Consider the following 18,095-nt stretch of genomic DNA (forward strand, 5'->3'; position numbering starts at 1 on the left):
TCCCACTTATGTCCATGAGCTGTCATTTGCAACTACCTGGTGATTCTTATGTTGCATATGACCATCACTGTTTCTAGTCTGGTCCTTGCAGCAACAGTTCATAGGCTGGGAGGCATGTAACAAGGTTTTTTCCTGAATCTTGTATATTGGCTCTATATCCAATCACCAGATATCACTCTTAGCAAGTATAATGACTCCCACTATGGCCAAAAGCTACAGCATGCCCAGCCCCAGCCAACTGGGATACAGTGGGTATAATATGAAAATTTAACCAGGGATTCTCCAAAGCGCTACTACCAAGTTGCCTCTACCGCCTAGGTTCTGTCTCCACTGCAATCACCCTCTCAGTTTATCACCACCACTTTCCCCTACAACCAAGCTGTAGTCACCCCACTGATCAAAAACCCACACTGAATCCTGTCTTGCAATCATCCCAGCTCCATTCTCTATTAGAACTGCCTGAATATTTTATGCAACTGCAGTGCCTTAACTTTCTTGCACCTCACACTATACCAACATCTATCCTCTGCGTTTCTGAAGACCACGATGCCAAAGTGTCTAGTGACTTCTTTATGGAAGAAGGAACTGACTGAAAATAATAAGAAACAGCATAAGGAATGTCAAGTCAAATGCAAATCGTTGATAAGGAAGGCTAAGAGGGGCTTTGAAAAAAAGATTGCGTTGGAGGCAAAAAAACATAGTAAATTTTTTTTTTAAGTTTATTAAAAACAAGAAGCCGGCAAAAGAATTGGTTGGGCCGCTAGATGACCGAGGAGTAAAAGGGGCAATCAGGGAAGACAAAGTTATAGCAGTCAAAATCAAATCAATTCTTTGCTTCGGTCTTCACTGAGGAAGATTTGGGAGATACACCAGTGCCAGAAATGGTATTCAAAGCTGATGAGTCAGAGAAACTGAATGAAATCTCTATAAACCTGGAGGATGTAATGTTGTAATTTGACAAATTGAAGAGTAGCAAATCTCCTGGACCGGATGGTATTCATCACAGAATACTGACAGAATTGAAAAATAAACTTGCAGAACTATTGTTAGTAATATGTAATTTATCTTTAAAATCAAGCATAGTACCGGAAGATTGGAGGGTGGCCAATGCAACGCCGATTTAAAAAAAAAAAAAAAAAAAAAAAGGTTCCAGGGGAGATCTGGGAAATTATAGACTGGTAAGCACGACGTCGGTGCCAGGCAAAATGGTAGAGACTATTATAAAGAACAAAATAACAGAGCATACTCAAATACATGGATTAATGAGACAAAGTCAACATAGAAATGAAGTGAAGGGAAATCTTGCCTCATCAATCTAGTACATTTCTTTGAAGGGGTGAACAAACATGTGAATAAAGGTAAGCCGGTCAATATTGTATATCTGGATTTTTAAAAGGCATCTGACAAAGTAACATACTCTGCCACCCAATCTCCGCTAAGCTTCTGAGGATCCATTCCTTCTGAATAAGATACCTTTATGTTTATCCCACGCATTTTTGAATTCTGTTGCCTTTTTCATCTCCACCACCTCCCGCGGGAGGGCATTCCAAGTATCCACCACTCTTTCTCCATGAAAAAAATACTTCCTGACATTTTTCTTGAGTCTGCCCCCCCTTCAATCTCATTTCATGTCCTCTAGTTCTACCGCCTTCCCATCTACGTAAAAGGTTTGTTTGCGGATTAATACATTTCAAATATTTGAACGTCTGTATCATAGCACCCCTGTTTCTCCTTTCCTCCAGGGTCTACATGTTCAGGTCAGCAAGTCTCTCCTCATACGTCTTGTAACGCAAATCCCATACCATTTTTGTAGCTTTTCTTTGCACCGCTTCAATTCTTTTTACATCCTTAGCAAGATATGGCCTCCAAAACTGAACACAATACTCCAGGTATTAAATGTGCTGGCAACACAGTTGTCAAAACACAAGAGGCTTGTGAAAAATTGCAAGAGGACCTCATGGCCAGCTAGCTCCATCTGCCTCTTCAGTATTTGAAGCTTCCAAAGCAGTGTTACACCGCAAAGTAGCATAACATGAACTTTCCTTCTCAGCGGATGAACGCCCCAGAACAGGAGCAATAACACAAAGGAGGGACGAACTCAACCTCCTATAACAGAACAGAAATCCTGAAGACTGTTTTTCAACTTCTCCCAATGAGGGAACATATCTACAGGAAAAACTGAACATAAAACAACATCAATCACACAATGAATCACTAAGGGACGGCTATGTCATCTGCTATGACTAAAGGAAAGAAAATTACCAAGGTAAGAACCTAATTTTCCCTTCCTTGTCATCAAGCAGATGTATCCATTACGAATGGGATGTATCAAAGCAATCTCTAGATAGGGTGGGAACAAGCCACACCATGCGCCAGCACTTGTGCTCCAAAATGCACGTCTCTCCTGGCAGCCACGTCCAGCCTGTAATGTCGGGCAAAAGAGAGCTTAGAAGCCCATGTCGCTGCACTGCATATCTCTTGAAGAGAGAGTGCTCCAGTTTCAGCCTAAGAAGAGGAAATCGCTCTTGTGGAATGTGCCTTGAAGGCTTCAGGCGGAGGCCAGCCAGACAGCAGATAGGCTGAAAAAAATAGCTTCCTTGAGCCAACGGGCTATAGTGGCTTTAGACGCCGGAGACCCTCTGCGCGGACCTGATAACAGGACAAAAAGATGATCAGAGGTCCTAAAAGCATTTGACATGCGCAGATACTGCAACAGAGCCCTTCGCACATCAAGGAGTGCCATGAGTGGGAAAGCGCAGGGTACAAATGTAACAAACAAACAAAAAAAAAGGAGGTGCAATTGCCCAAAGGCTTCCGAAAACTCCTCTCTGGAAAAGGAAGGCAGGAAAATAAGCTGGTTTAGGTGAAACGCTGAAACCACCTAAGGCAGAAAGGAAGGCACCGTACGCACCATAACTCCAGACTCTGAGAATTGCAGAAAAGGGTCTTGACAGGACAGTGCCTGGAGCTCAGACACCCATCTTGCCGAAGTAATGGCCACCAAAAAGACCGTCTTTAGGGTCACATCCTTCTCTGACGCTCGCCTTAGCGGCTCGAAGGGCAAACACTGAAGGGCCTTTAAAACTAACCCCAGGTTCCAGGCCAGACACGGAGCCCGCATGGGAGGACGGAGCCAAAGCACCCCTCTAAGAAACCGTGCCACATCCGGATAAGCAGCCAGGGAGAGGCCAGCGACCTTCCCTCGAAAACATGCTAAGGCTTACACATGAACACGCAGGGAATTATAGGCAAGGCCTTTTTGTAAACCATCCTGCAAAAAGTCACGTATCGGCGAGACAGAAGCCCGCATAGGTGTAATCGCTTTAGCAGCACACCAAGCCTCAAACTGGTGCCAAATCCTGGCATACGCCACGGAAGTGGAACGCTTGCAGGCCTAAAGGAGAGTGGAGATGACCTTGTTGGAGTAGCCCTTGTCTCTCAATTGCGCACTCTCAATAGCCATGCCGTAAGACCAAAGCGGCAGGCGTCCTCCATGGTCACTGGTCCCTGTGACAACAGATTCGGTACCAGAGGCAAAGGAAGGAGAGCCTCTACCAGCATCTGCTGGAGGTCCGCATACCACGGCCTCCTGGGCCAATCTGGGGCAATGAGAACCACCTCTCCTTGATGTAGCCGAATCCGCAGGAGTACTTGCCCTATCAAGGGCCACGGAGGGAACACCTACAGGAGGCCCTGAGGCCAGGGTTGAGCCAAGGCATCCAACCCCGCCGGCGAGGATCTCTCAGTCTGCTGTAAAACACGGGAACGCTATGGGCGTCCCCCATTTGGCACATATCTGAAGGAACACTTAGTCTGCCAGTTCCCACTCCGCTGGGTCGATTTGATGCCTGCTCAGATAATCGGCTTGCACGTTGCTGACCTGCAATGTGAGCTGCTGACAGAAACTGCAGATGTAGCTCGGCCCAGTGGCAAATCTGCGCGGCCTGCGTGGCCAGTGCTCTGCACTGAGTGCTGCCTTGTTGATTTATGTAGGCCACTGCTGTCATATTGTCCGACAGAAGTCTGACAGCCAGTCCTTCCAGGGTCAAGTGAAAGGCCAGAAGCGCCTGGAATATCGCTTTCAACTCCAAGCGATTGATGGACCACCCCGTTTCCTCGGGTGTCCACAGACCCTGGGCATAGCTTCCCTGGCAATGTGCTCCCCAGCCCTTTAGGCTGGCATCCGTTACCACCAGGCACCAATCGGGAAGCACTAGCAGCATTCCTCGCCGCAGCATGCTGTCTGAGAGCCACCACGCTATACTAATTCGGGCCGTAGGGATCCATGTGAGTCTGCGTTTAATCCTGGGACATAAGAGACCATCGTTGAAGCAGGGCAATCTGCAGAGGTCTCATGTGCGCTCTTGCCCATGGCACCACTTCCAAGGTGGCCGCTATCGACCCCAACAGCTGGACAAAGTCCCAAGCTCGCGGGTGAGGCATCCTCAGGAGCAGACAGACCCGATTCTGAAGCTTGCATCGCCTTTGGTCGGGTAGAAACACAAACTCCGAGGCCGTGTTGAACCGGACCCCCAAATATTCTAGAGATTGAGAGGGGGTCAGGTGACTTTTGGGTATATTGACGACCCAGACCAGAGATTGAAGTACTGAGACCACTCTGGCTGTTACATGATGACTCTCTTCTGCAGAGTCTGCTCTGATGAGCCAGTCGTCGAGGTACGGGTGAACCCGGATACCCTCTCGCCTGAGAAAGGCAGCTACTACCACCATTACCTTGGAAAAGGTTCGGGGAGCTGTGGCGAGGCCAAAAGGCAAGGCCCGAAACTGGAAATAATTTCCCAACACCGCAAACCGGAGAAACTAGTGGTGCGGGGGACAAATAGGAACGTGCAAGTAAGCTTCTTTCAGGCCCAGAGACATGAGAAACTCTCCTGGCTGTACCGCCGCAATGACGGAGCGCAGGGTTTCCATGCGAAAATGCCGCACTCTTAGTGACTTGTTGACTTCCTTTGAGTCGAGGATGGGCCGAAAAGACCCTCCTTTTTGCAGCACCACAAAATAAAGGGAGTAACGAACGTAGCCGATCTCGGCGGGAGGCACAGGGACCACCGCCCTGAGGTGCAACAAACCTTGCAAGGTCTCCTCTACCACCGCCCGTTTGACGGCAGAGCCACATCGGGACTCCACAAACACGTCTCTCACCGGGGCATTGAATTCTAATCTGTAGCTATCTCTGATCAGGTTCAAAACCCACTGATCTGAGGGAATCTTGACCCATTCCTCGAGAAAGAGGGAAAGACGTTCTCCCACTGCAAGAATCAAAGAGTGGGCCGGCGCACCATCATTGAGAGGGTCGTCCATGAACTCCAGGCCTTGAGCCGGCCGCTGCGGAACGTTTGTCCGAGCGAAAGGAGTTCCTCTGCTGAAAGTGGGCACGTGAAGTAAACCCAGCAGAACGCCCCGGGCGGTACCTTCTAGCTTCACGGAAGCGAGGTCTGGAAGAGGAGGGAACCCCTGACCCTTGGAAGAAGGCCGTGGCCTATCCTCGGGTAAGCGCTGGGTTTAGCATCCCCCAGGCCCTTGACAATTTTCTCCAACTCCTCACCAAATAGGAGAAGGCCTTGAAAGGGCAACTTCACCAACCTTTGCTTAGAGGCCAGGTCAGATGCCCAATACCGTAGCCAGAGAAAGCAGCGATCGGCCACTGCCACAGCCATCTGTTTAGCCAAAGCTCTGACCAGATCATAGAGGGCATCAGACAAAAATGACAAGGCCGACTCCATCCGCGGTGCCACCTCCGCAAGGGGCTCCCGCTCCATCCCCGGGCTGTTCCACTGCCTGTTGCAACCAAGCGAGGCAGGCTCGAGCAGCATAACAACTGCACACAGATGCCCGTAAGGCTAGGCCTGAAATCTCAAAGGACCGTTTGATTGCTGATTCCAGACGTCGGTCCTGCATGTCCTTCAGGGCGACCCCTCCCTCTACTGGGAGGGTAGTCTTTTTCGTCACAGCTGTGACTAGGGCATCCACTTTAGGCACAGCCAAGCGTGCCAAGTGCTCCTCATTGAGAGGGTATAAGTAACCCATTGCCCTGGCAACTTTCAAATGCTCCTCAGGGTCAACCCATTGAGCCGAAATAAGCTCTTGGATGGAGTCATGCAAAGGAAAGGCTCGAACAGGCTTCTTAGTACTTGCCATACTCCAGAGGAGGCTTCGCCCATCACAGGATCTTCAATAGAGAGGGCCTGCAAGGTATCAGAAATAAGTGCTGGCAGCTCCTCGTGGTGAAAAATCCTAACCGCAGTGGGATCATCTGGATCCAGTGGCAATCCTACACCTTCCTCTGGCTCTTCGGACCACGAAGGCCTGCCAGACCCCTCAGAATCCCCACAGCCCGATCACGGGGGGGGGGGGGGGGGGGGGGGGGCGGGGGGGGCGGTTGCCACTCTCTGCGCTTGTCTTGCGGCCAACTGTCTGGGGAAAAACCGCCTGCCGGCAATCCCAGGCCGGTCTCCACCGGAGGGGAACCAGGTAGCAATGCAGAGACAGACATCTGCGGCAGCGCTCTTTTTAACATGAACGCTTTATGTAAAAGCAACACAAACTCAGGGGTGAAAGGCTCACCCTGGCCTCCCGGTTCCAATCCGAGGTAAGCAGCATCTCTGGTAGCCTACATCCAAGGCTCCCCTCCAGCCTCAGACCCCTCTGCTCCTGTGGGGGGGGTCGAGCCATGCGGCACATCCAAGATGGCGTCCGCTGCCAGCTCCACCGAGCGGGACGAAACATTGCTCACGATGCTCGGGCCGGCCCTGACATCTGAAGAGCACGATTTAAAGGGCCCCGCTGCAGATCTGCGCTTGCCACAACATGAGCAGCGCTCAACAACCTCTGCAGCCATCACCAAAAACGGTGGAAAATTTCAAAATGGCGGATTTGCGCCAAAAATGTCACGATCGTGGGCCCTCCCCGGAGGAGCTACAAGACTCTCTTACCTCACCAGACCGAGTCCCAGAGCTCCGGTCACGCTGCACAAACAGAAGGATGCCTCAGAATTGCAGCGCTAACAAGCGTGTTGCGTTTTTGTTTTTTTTTTGAACGCTGTGAGGAAAGTTTGAGGCAACAGTGAAAGAGGCAAATTTCCAACTCCGGAGGATGAGTAGTGTGGGAAAGGCAGGGAAAGGGCGAACCTATGTGCCTGCATCCACAGCGCGGGCAAAGACAGGGACAGGGCTTGCCTATTTGTCTACTTCCACATCGGGTTAGAGGCAACAGCTACAGAGGCACTCCGGAGGTTCAGGAGAGTGGGAAAGGCAGGGAAAGGACAAACCCATGTGCCTGCATCCACATAGAAGAGTGCGGAAAAGGCAGGGAAAGGGCGAACCTATGTGCCTTTAGCGTGGGCACCACCAGCCACAACACCCCTGCTACAACTGGCCAAAGCACAGGAGCCACCCCAGGCAGATTTCTGAAGGAGCTGAATAAGCTGCATCCACCCTGCTGGGGAGATAGAGAATACTGAGAGGCCGATGGATCTAGCTGGCCAAGAGGCACTATGGTTTTCAGTGCTCTATATCTCCCACTGCTGGTAGGTGGACACAACCCATTCATAATGGATTCATCTGCTTGATGACAAGGAACAGATGTTTGGATAAAGGAAGAACAAGATTCTTTTTCTGCACAGGGAGGACCTTGCCTATGTATCCAGGGCCATGGGAGAACCTAAAGCAATTGGTGTGAAATCCAGGATAACGTCTCTGGGAAATATCTGGTGGTAAAACTGGGAAGGTTAAGAGGAAATTCCCCTGAGTATCCATGCAAGCAATCACTTAAGAAGAGATTTGCCATTTTGTATCAGGACCCCAAGAAAAAAAGTGGACACCTGACCTTTCTGCAATGAGAAAGGAGCCCAAACTGGACCCAACCCTCCTAATATCATCTACACCTCAAAGCCTACACTGAGAGCAACAGGGAAACTTCCTTGACTGGTAACCGACCACTCAGCAAGAAGACTCCAAGCACTGACATGAAAAAGCATGCTCAAGAGCACACCTGCCCACAATAGGGTGGGGGTGGCTGCCTCAAATAAAGCAACTATTCTGGACTACATTCTAAGGGAAGTGATTCCCTGAATAGTAATTCATTAGCAGCCTCTGAAAAGGCCCCAGCCAAGAATCGGTATTGTGTGTGGTGGTGGTGGTGGTGGTGGTGGGGGGGGGAGGGGGGGGGGAGGTGAGGAGAGAGAGGAGGAACTACTAATATACCTCCCCACATAGGCTCTGAACTTTGGTCCCTAAACTTCCAGAGCTTCTCCAAAAGATAGTTGCCTAAGAGAAGAAAACAAAATGTACAGGGCCAAGATTGCAGAGACCACCACTCTGCTCCCAAGAAGCACCAACGTAAACAATGGCCTTGTCTTGAACCAAAAGTCCATATAAAAATCCTTAAGGGCCAAGCTGCATTCTACCAGAATAGTTTTCTGAGGGCAAGATGCACTAAACGAGCCTTTAACGAGCAAGTTTTTAACCCTGGCATGTACTAAAGCCCAATTTCCGACGACGGTAGCAGCAAACGAAAACGGAATGCAGATGAGCAAATTGTGCAGAAACCCTATTGAAATGAGATCCTATTGAAATGAGATGAACTAAGGTTTTCTGCTTGCCCTAACGCTGGAAAACTCCAGGAAAGCTAAAGCTGTACCTTTCGTTGGGGCTGCCCGGCTTCCAAAATAACGTGGAAAAAAAAAATCGGGAGGGGGCAAAAACGCTGGTCAGGAGCATCCTTTATGGAGAGCCTTGCCCCCCCCCCCCCGCCCGAGGTCGCCGCTGCTCCCCGTTCCCCCCTGCATTAAAATCGTGACTTTTTTAGGCAGCCCCAGCCCCCCTCTCTCTCTCCTTTTTTAGAAAAAACAGCTCCCGCCATCCTCCGCCCCCCCCCCCGAGGTCGTCGCCGCCGCTCTCCCCCTCCACCGGGCCCCCCTTCATGAAACCTGGCCCGTGCAGCGCCTCTCACCTCTGTGAAGGCGCTGCACGGGCAAGAACAGCTGATCGCCTCCTCCGACGTCCCTCCGTTCCTCCTAGGCCCGCCCTCGTCTGACGTAAGTAAACTACGTAGGTTACTTACGTCAGACGAGGGCGGGCCCAGGAGGAACAGACGGACGTCGGAGGAGGCGATCAGCTGTTCTTGCCAGTGCAGCGCCTTCACACAGTGGTGAGAGGCGCTGCATAGGCCGGGTTTCAGACGGAGGGGGGGGGGGGGGGGAGTAGCGGCAGCGAAGACCTCAGGGGGGGCGGCGAGGGCTGTTTTTTCTAAAAAAAGGAGGAAGAGAGGAAGGGAGGGAGGGAGGAGGGCCGGGGCTGCCTAAAAAAGTCACGATTTTAATGCAGGGGGGAGCGGGGAGCAGCGGTGACCTCGGGCGGAGCGGGGGGCAAGGCCGTCCATAAAGGTCGTGTGTTTTTGTTGTTTGTTTTTTTTTTACGTTTTTGGCATGCGCAGAGTAGCCAGCATAACACTTGACTGCTCTGCGCATGCTTTACGGGCCAATAATCGACGGTTTTAACGAAGGGTTAGAGAATGCAAGTGAGCTGCAACGAGCAGCTCATTTCCATTCCCTTTCCTTCGTGCATAGCCGTTGCGTACCGATTCGTTATGGAATTCGTTACGGAACGGCTCTAACGAGGACTTTTGTGCATCTTGGCCTTAGTCACAGCCTTCATTAAGGTGCCCACCTTGGAGAGGTAAAAAAAAAAAAAAACCCTTATTCAGATGCTCTCAAGGGAAGGTACAGAGTAGAGAGCTGCACGGGAACGGGGTTTGCGGGAATCCCGCGGAACCCGCGGGATTCCCGCAGGGACGGAAGCAGTTCTGCGGGGTTCCCGCGGGGACGGAAGCAGTCCCTGTGGGGTTCCCGTGGAAGTGTAAGCTACACCTGCACCAGCCTCTCATCTACAGAGTACCAAGTTCTTTGAGTGCTGTCTCCGCCTCCTCCTCCTCGCTTTAACAGCACAAATGTGGGAAGTCTTCCATTAAGGAGGTGGTAGAGACACAAATAATGATGGAATTCAAAAAGGCGTGGAATGAACACAGAGGATCTCTAATTAGAAAATGGAAGTTATAAAAAACCTAACCTTAAATGGCTGCATGTGTGTGCATGTGTGAAGTAATACTTAGATGGCGACTCTGGCTGTGATTAACTAGGGCCAATACCAGCCAGACTTGTATGGTCTGTGTCTAATATATGAAAGTTTGGTTTAGGATGGGCTGGAAAGGGCTTAGACAGCAACTTCAGTGGCTGGAACATAAGGACAGTCCTGGACAGATTTTTACGATCTGTGTCCCACAAATGAGAAGACGCATAGACTGCAGTGGGCTTCAACGACAACTACAGCAGTTGGAACATAAGGATAGGGCAAGATAGACTTCTATGGTCTATGTTCCAGAAACACAAAAGAAAGACCATAATCAAGTATATAATATCACACTCGTTAATTTAATCATGAATTGATAATGAGTGTGATTATTGGGCAGACAGGATGGACCATTCAGGTCTTTATTTGCTGTTACTTACTATGCTACAATTAATCCTCTTTGCTCCCGGGTTGATGAGCAGACCTCAGCTCTGACACAGGCATGAGCATCAGATGTCACCTGACCTAGTGGCGCGTGCATGTGGTGACCTCTCAGAGACAAATCTTACATGTGCACACCAGAGTGTTCCAAGTTTCACCTTCCATTCCTTCCTTGCCTACAGGGCTGTGGCTCAAATCCAGAGAGAGACTGAGGGAGCTGACTGGAATTTTCTTTTATGTACCATTAAATTCTTACAGTGATGGGTGGGGATGGGTTAAATTCTTGCGGGGACGGGTGGGGATGGGTAAGATTTCTGTCCCCGTGCAACTCTCTAGTACAGAGCCTGCTCATAAGCTTAATGCCCCAAAGAATCCAGTCCAGCGCCTCACATTCACCAACAATCATCTGCATAAGGGCACGATGAAACGGAAAGGCTTTGGAGGGCCTAAGCAGCCCCTCCAACATGGGATCTCCATTGGCGGCCTCTTTCAGCATCACAATAAAAAATATGGAGCGCCGTCACCTGGTTAAATCAGGGGGAGCAGTTCTTTCATGAGAAACAACCTAACCACCAGAGAATCATTTTCTTCCTCAGAGGACATCTTTCCCCCTGCAAATGCCATAAACCAACTGTTCTGTCCTCTGACAGCCTCGCACTAGTTTATAACATGATCCTAAAATGTGTGTAATGCTTTTACTGTTATTCTCAGTTCTAAGGATATCATTGCTGCAGTTTCTCACTGCAAAGATACATGAGCAATGCACTGTGGGTAATGTAGTTCACAGGCAGTGCAACCACACTTACTTGGCTGTGTAAGAACTGTTCCACTGGTTGTGAGGCTGCTCAGACCTCCTCTCGCTCTCTCTGCCAAGCCTCCTGCTATCATTTCCTGGTCATTCTCACTATTTCTGTCCTGGGAGGTCAGCCAGGTATGACCCTTCCCTCCAATCGAGAGCCGTCCTCTAGGACCACCCCTTGCTACCCGATGGCAGGCTCTGTCCCCATTGGTCTCTATCTGCTCCTCCCTGAGCCTGTGTGAAGCCTCAACACCTCTTTGTCCTTTCAGCCATGAGGCATTCCAACATCCAGCCAGAGACATGGAGCATCTTATTCCAGACAGCTCTGTCCTACTGAAACTCCCTATAACGAACCTGTTTTTTTTTAACCTTGAAAATATCTCCTCCCTAATAAGATATCGCACATTCCAGTCACCCAGCTTTGAACCATTTCTATCTGTTCAACTACCCTTCCCCCCCTGCAAGATATCTACCTCTCTTCAGATCTCCACCCCCAAAAGCTCTCAGATTAAGGAGTCGCTGTGTCCTGGAGCAGCATCTCTGAACATCTATCTGTGAGTAAATTATCTGTGATCTATTCAATAAAAGAGACTTCATAAAAATAATAGAGACTTCGGTTGATTGCTGTGCCAAGGTTATACTCCAAGATATTGGGGCCTTAAGTTATCAAGCCTCAAGAGTCTTGAACACCAACGATGGCCACCGTTTCATTCAACTGCATCAGGGTTAGTGGCAAAGTTGGAAAATTTGCCACTAACCCTGATGCAGTTGGACGAAACAGTGGCCAACATTGGTTTCTGGCATTTGCAGATGGCTCGGATACTATACTTCTCAAATGGACACTGAATTACAGAAATCTAAACAACTTAAAGCTAAGTAGATTACTTCACAATAACGATTGCTATTTTGATTAGATAAATTGACAGCATGTTTATAGGCAGAGGAAGGTTTTTTTTATGCCAATGATGAACAGTTGAGACAAAATATTGCATTGTAGCTTCCAAGGGAAGAGATCCCTGTAGCTCTTTGAGGCTTTTTCCTACCATGCCAAGCTATATATAATGTTATGTCATGATCTTTTTTGAGAACTTTATACATTTGAATGTTAGTAGGTAGTTATTAGTTCCCATCTCATTACAGTGTGTAGTTGATTCAAAGTAAGATGGTTACACAGCAGGAAACAATACAATATTGAAATCAAATTAACTCCTTTAATCAGTTCAAACAATGATATAATATTTAGTAGGTTATTAAAAATAAAATACCTGGTGGTTTCATCCCTGCACTGAGAGGTCTAGCAGCTCCAGGAACCATTTGCTCCCTATAAGGTTCCTGGTAGCTCATCTTACTAATATACTCAATGGCTGCCTCCAAACTACGGCTGTTGGTTTGACGGAGAGCTCGTACAACCATATCCTACGAGATAAAAATAAACAAATCAAACCATGTACTGCAATAGGCTCACAGTAGCAACAACAAAAAATTCCTTTTGCCTCATTGATCTACTACTACTATTTATTTCTAACACGCTAATAGACCTAAACAGCGTTATACACATTAGATGCAGTTACTTTTTCTATCCCTAGTGGGTTCACACTCTTGATCTGCTTAAATCTTTCACAAGATGGTTATATTGTACCTTGGGAAACGAGGGTAATGCTAAAGTGTCATTCCTTTCTTTAAAAGATTTCCAAAATCCATTCTTTTGGAACGTACCACCAGAGCTATATTCAATCTGCTCTATGAGTCTACATCTGTAAGACCTCTCTCCATTATATTCTGTTCAAAGTTCAGCTCGGTGACTTATTTACTACGAATATCTATTGGAAATCTGCTGGATACTTTTCCAAGTGATTCTGTTGTTGAAGACAGTCTGTTAGGCTTATTGACCATTGGTTTGATCCAGCACAGCCAATGCCTAAAACAGCTTTCCTCAATGCTTATGACAAATTCAAATCTAGTCTGAAAAACCCACTTTACAGCAATTGTTTGATATTTTTTTATTTTAAAGATTTTGTATACTGCTTTAGATGGTCATGGTTTTTAAAGCTACAGAAACGGTTTAAGACTATGAAATGAAATAAATCTGTTGTATGAGCAAGAACTGCCAGTCTGGGCTCTAGACTGGAAGTACACTTGTCAGTTTATCATAGAAAGAGTTTGGTAAGTAGTCATGCCTGGATCTACCTACACCGAATAAGAAAAAGCCAACTCATAACAACTTGAAGGAGATGTGATAAGGAGAAATTATGTCTTGCCTGATAAATTTTCTTTTCTTTAGTCAGTGACACTGTTCTGAACCAATGGGTTTTATCCCTTCCTATCAGCAGATTGAGATAAAGAAAACTACATTTTGCCAGTGACATCACCAGCACAAGCAGAGGTGCCCCCTGGAATAATCTACTAAGCCCCATCAACCACTGCAGCTGCAATGATAATCAAGTGAGCAAAACACCACAAAGTGGCACCAACTACCCTGCATATATCAGGATATAGCCATATCATGTTCACAAAATGACTTTTTTTTTTAAGCACTGAAAAGGAAGCGCAGAGCAGAATCCAGAACCATGGGCCGAGGTCTTCCAAGAGCGGGACTTCAGAACAGTGTCACTTACTAAAGAAAATAAAATCATCAGCTAAGACAATTCCTTTTCTTAGCATCAGTTCCATTGTTCTGAACCAATGAGATGTACCGAAGCAGGTCTATTAGGCGGGGGAAGACAAGGCCACAGAATGACAGCTCTGCAACAGTCCGAGTGGGCTCTCGCCAGCATGTACAATCTGTAGTGCTTAGCAAATGAATGAAGCGATGATCAAGTCACCGCCTTGCAGATATCCTCAGAAGATAACGTCCGGGCCGTCGCCCAAGAAGCGGTCCGAGCCCTAGTAGAGTGGGCTTTGAGCCACTGGATGAGTCTTGTTGATGCAAGCGGACTCAATAGCCACCTTACATTTTTGCAATGAGGGTCTTCAAGGTTGCCTGGCCCTTCTGAAGGCCATGGAAAAGTATAAAGAGGTGGTCCGCGAGATGAAAGTACTTTGTCTCCCGGAGGTACTTAAGCAGTGTCCTCCGGACATCCAGCTTGTGAAACCTCCAACTTTCCAGCGACAAGCCCTGCACTGCCATGGAAGGCAAAAAAAAAAACATTGATTCACAAGGAATGGAAGAGACGCCACCTCTGGAAGAAAGGATGGTACTGTGCGCAAGGATATGGAAACCTCCAAGGAGACAGAGAGATCACAACATGACAGGGCTTACAATTCAGAAACCCTCCTAACAGAGATGGCCATTAAAAACACAGTCTTGAGGGTCACATCCTTGCTGGAAGTCAAGTGCAGGGGCTAAAATGGAGCCTCAGACAGTGCCCAGAGGACCAGATTGAAGTCCCAAGAATATTAGGAAGGAGAAAGGGGTGAGGGCACAGATGAACCACCTCCTTTAGAAATCAAGTTTTCTCTAAGTAAAGAGAGAGAGATGCCCTTCCCCTTCTCCTGAAAGCTGCACAATGCAGCCACATGGACCCACAGGGAGCTCAAGGCCAGCCTCTATTCAAGGCCCTGCTGCAGAAAGCCCAAATCGGGAACCTGAGTCCTCTAGGGAGATAGAATAACCTTGAACCAGGATTCATACACACGACAGACCTTGACATAAGCCAGGGAGAGCAAAGCAGGTTAAAAAGCACTATAGGGGAAAACCTGCACTTTTCTAATCGCCCCCGTCTCAATGGCCATACCGTGAGTCAAAAGGGGTCTGCATCCTCCATCCCTACCAGCTCACTGGAGCAGACTGTCCACCAGATGCCAGAAATCCACATACTAAGGTATGCAAGGCCAATCTAACACCACCAGCAAGACCAAATGAGGATGCTCCACATTAGGAGTCACCGCACAGGAAAAGGACTGTTGACAATACGTTACAACCCTCTTCTCAATGTGAAGTCGCAGCCAAGAAAGCAAGTGGAATGTTAGAAATTATTAGGAAAGGAATGGAAAACAAAACTGAGGATGTTATAATGCCATGGTGCGACTGCACCTCGAATACTGTGTGCAGTTCTGGTTGCCGCATCTCAAAAAAAGATATACTGGAGTAGAAAAGGTACAGAGAAGGGCAACAATGATAAAGGGGATGGGATGACTTCCCTATGAGGAAAGGATAAAGCAGCTACGGCTCTTCAGCTTGGGGAAGGCGGCCGAGGGGAGATATGATAGAGGTCTATATAAAATACTGAGTAGAGTGGAACAATTAGATGTGAATCGCTTGTTTACTCTTTCGAAAAATACTAGGACTACGGGGCACTACTACCACTACTTATTTCTACAGCGCTACTAGACGTACGCAGCGCTGTACACTTGAACATGAAGAGACAGTCCCTGCTCAACAGAGCTTACAATCTAATTAGGACAGACAAACAGGACAAACAAGAGATAAGGGAATATTAAAGTGAGGATGATAAAATAAGGGTTCTGAACAAGAGAATAAGGGTTAGGAGTTAAAAGCAGCATAAAAAAGGTGGGCTTTTAGCTTAGATTTGAAGACGGCCAGAGATGGAGCGTGACGTACCAGCTCAGGAAGTCTATTCCAGGCATATGGTGCAGCAAGATAAAAGGAATGGAGTCTGGAGTTAGCGGTGGAGAAGGGTGCAGATAAGAGAGATTTATCCAGTGAATGGAGTTCCCGGGGAGGAATGTAGGGAGAGATGAGAGTGGAGAGGTACTGAGGAGCTGCAGAGTGAATGCACTTATAGGTTAATAAGGAGGAGTTTGAACTGTATGCGGAAACAGATAGGAAGCCAGTGAAGTGACTTGAGGAGAGGGCTAATATGAGCATAACGACACTGGCGGAATATTAGTCATGCAGCAGAATTTTGAACAAATTGAAGAGGAGAGAGATGGCTAAGTGGAAGACCTGTAAGAAGCAAGTTGCAATAGTCTAAGTGAGAGGTGATAAGAGTTTGGATGAGGGTTCTGGTAGTGTGCTCAGAAAGAAAAGGGCGAATTTTGGTGATATTATACAGAAAGAAACGACAGGTTTTAGCAATCTGCTGAATATGTGCAGAGAAGGAGAGGGAGGAGTCGAAGATGACCCCAAGGTTACGAGCTGATGAGACAGGAAGGATGAGAGTGTTAGCCACAGAAATAGAGAATGGGGGAAGAGGAGAGGTTGGTTTAGGGGGAAAGATAAGAAGCTCAGTCTTGGTCATGTTTAGTTTTAGATGGCGCTGAGACATCCAGGCGGCAATGTCAGACAGGCAGGCTGATACTTTGGCCTGGATTCCTGTTGAGATTTCTAGTGTGGAAAGGTAGATCTGTGAGTCATCAGCGTAAAGATGATACTGAAAACCATGGGATGAGATCAGAGTACCAAGGGAAGAAGTATAGATGGAGAAACGAAGAGGTCCCAGGACAGATCCCTGAGGTACACCAACTGACAGTGGGATAGAAGTAGAGGAAGATCCATTAGAGTATACACTAAAGGTACGCTGAGAGAGATAAGAAGAAAACCAGGAAAGAACAGAGCCCTGAAATCCAAGTGAGGACAGCGTATCAAGGAGTAGGCTGTGATCACCAGTGTCAAAAGCAGCAGATAGATCGAGAAGGATGAGGATATAGAGACCTTTGGGTCTGGCCAGGAACAGATCATTGGAGACTTTAGCAAGCGCTGTTTCAGTTGAATGACGGGGACGAAAGCCAGATTGAAGTGGATCAAGAATAGCTTGAGATAAAAGAAAGTCAAGGCAACGGCGGTGAACAGCATGGTCAAGTATCTTGGACAGGAAAGGAAGGAGGGAGATGGGGCGATAGTTGGAAGGACAGGTAGGGTCCAATGAAGGTTTTTTTAAGGAGTGGTGTGACTATGGCATGTTTGAAGGCATCAGGAACAGTCACAGTGGAAAGTGAAAGATTGAGGATATGACAGGTAAAAGGGATGACAGCAGGAGAGATAGTGTTAAGTAGATGGGTGGGAATAGGATCAGAGGAACAGGTAGTTAGTTTCGAGGAGGAAAGAAGATGTGTAGTTTCCTCTTCAGTGATTTCAGAAAAGGAAGAAAAGGAGGCAGGGGTTGGAGGGTTGAGAGAATGGACGTAATGGGGCGTAATCGAACGTCACCAGTCATCTATATGGCTGGCTATCTTCGGGGCCGGCTCCGCAAAGGGGCGGTGCCAACCGTATTATCGAAAAAGATGGCCGGCCATCTTTTCTTTCGATAATACGGTTGGGACCGGCTAAATCTCAACATTTAGGTCAAATGTTGAGATCGCCGGGTTTACAGATGGCCGGCTTCAAAAAAGTGGAAAAAAAATCCAAGTGCTCGTCAGGGACGTCCTAATCAAAACTATTTTTGCTCAGCTTTTTCAGTAGTACCAGTGGGATTTGAACCAGCCACTTCTGGATTACAAGATGTACTCTAACCACTTGGCCACAGCTCCACTTACTTGGATGTCCCTCCCTTTTTTTTTTGTTTTGTTACATTTGTACCCCACGCTTTCCCACTTATGGCAGGCTCAATGCGGCTTACATATTGTATACAGGTACTTATTTGTACCTGGGGCAATGGAGGGTTAAGTGACTTGCCCAGAGTCACAAGGAGCTGCCTGTGCCTGAAGTGGGAATCGAACTCGGTTCCTCAGGACCAGAGTCCACCACCCTAACCACTAGGCCACTCCTTTGATTATGCCCCTTCAGGTCTCTCTCAGCCAATCACAGACAGCTAAATGAGCTGTGATTGGCTGAGACAGACCTCTGTCTGTGACTGGCTGAGAGAGACCTG

The 18,095-nt window shown here is 47.9% G+C and overlaps 1 protein-coding gene across 2 annotated transcripts in view; it reads right to left on the minus strand.

The window, feature by feature from the left end:
- LATS1 (large tumor suppressor kinase 1) overlaps positions 1-18,095 on the minus strand; it is a 123,818-nt gene that overhangs the window by 76,039 nt on the left and 29,684 nt on the right. For both annotated transcript variants that reach the window (XM_030198059.1, XM_030198058.1), the window contains exon 3: positions 12,591-12,741. In XM_030198059.1, coding sequence (XP_030053919.1) covers positions 12,591-12,741 — 151 coding nt within the window. The remainder of the gene's footprint in view (positions 1-12,590; positions 12,742-18,095) is intronic.

The sequence above is a fragment of the Microcaecilia unicolor genome, chromosome 3 (assembly GCF_901765095.1).
Source record: "Microcaecilia unicolor chromosome 3, aMicUni1.1, whole genome shotgun sequence".
Taxonomy (NCBI): Eukaryota; Metazoa; Chordata; class Amphibia; order Gymnophiona; family Siphonopidae; genus Microcaecilia; species Microcaecilia unicolor.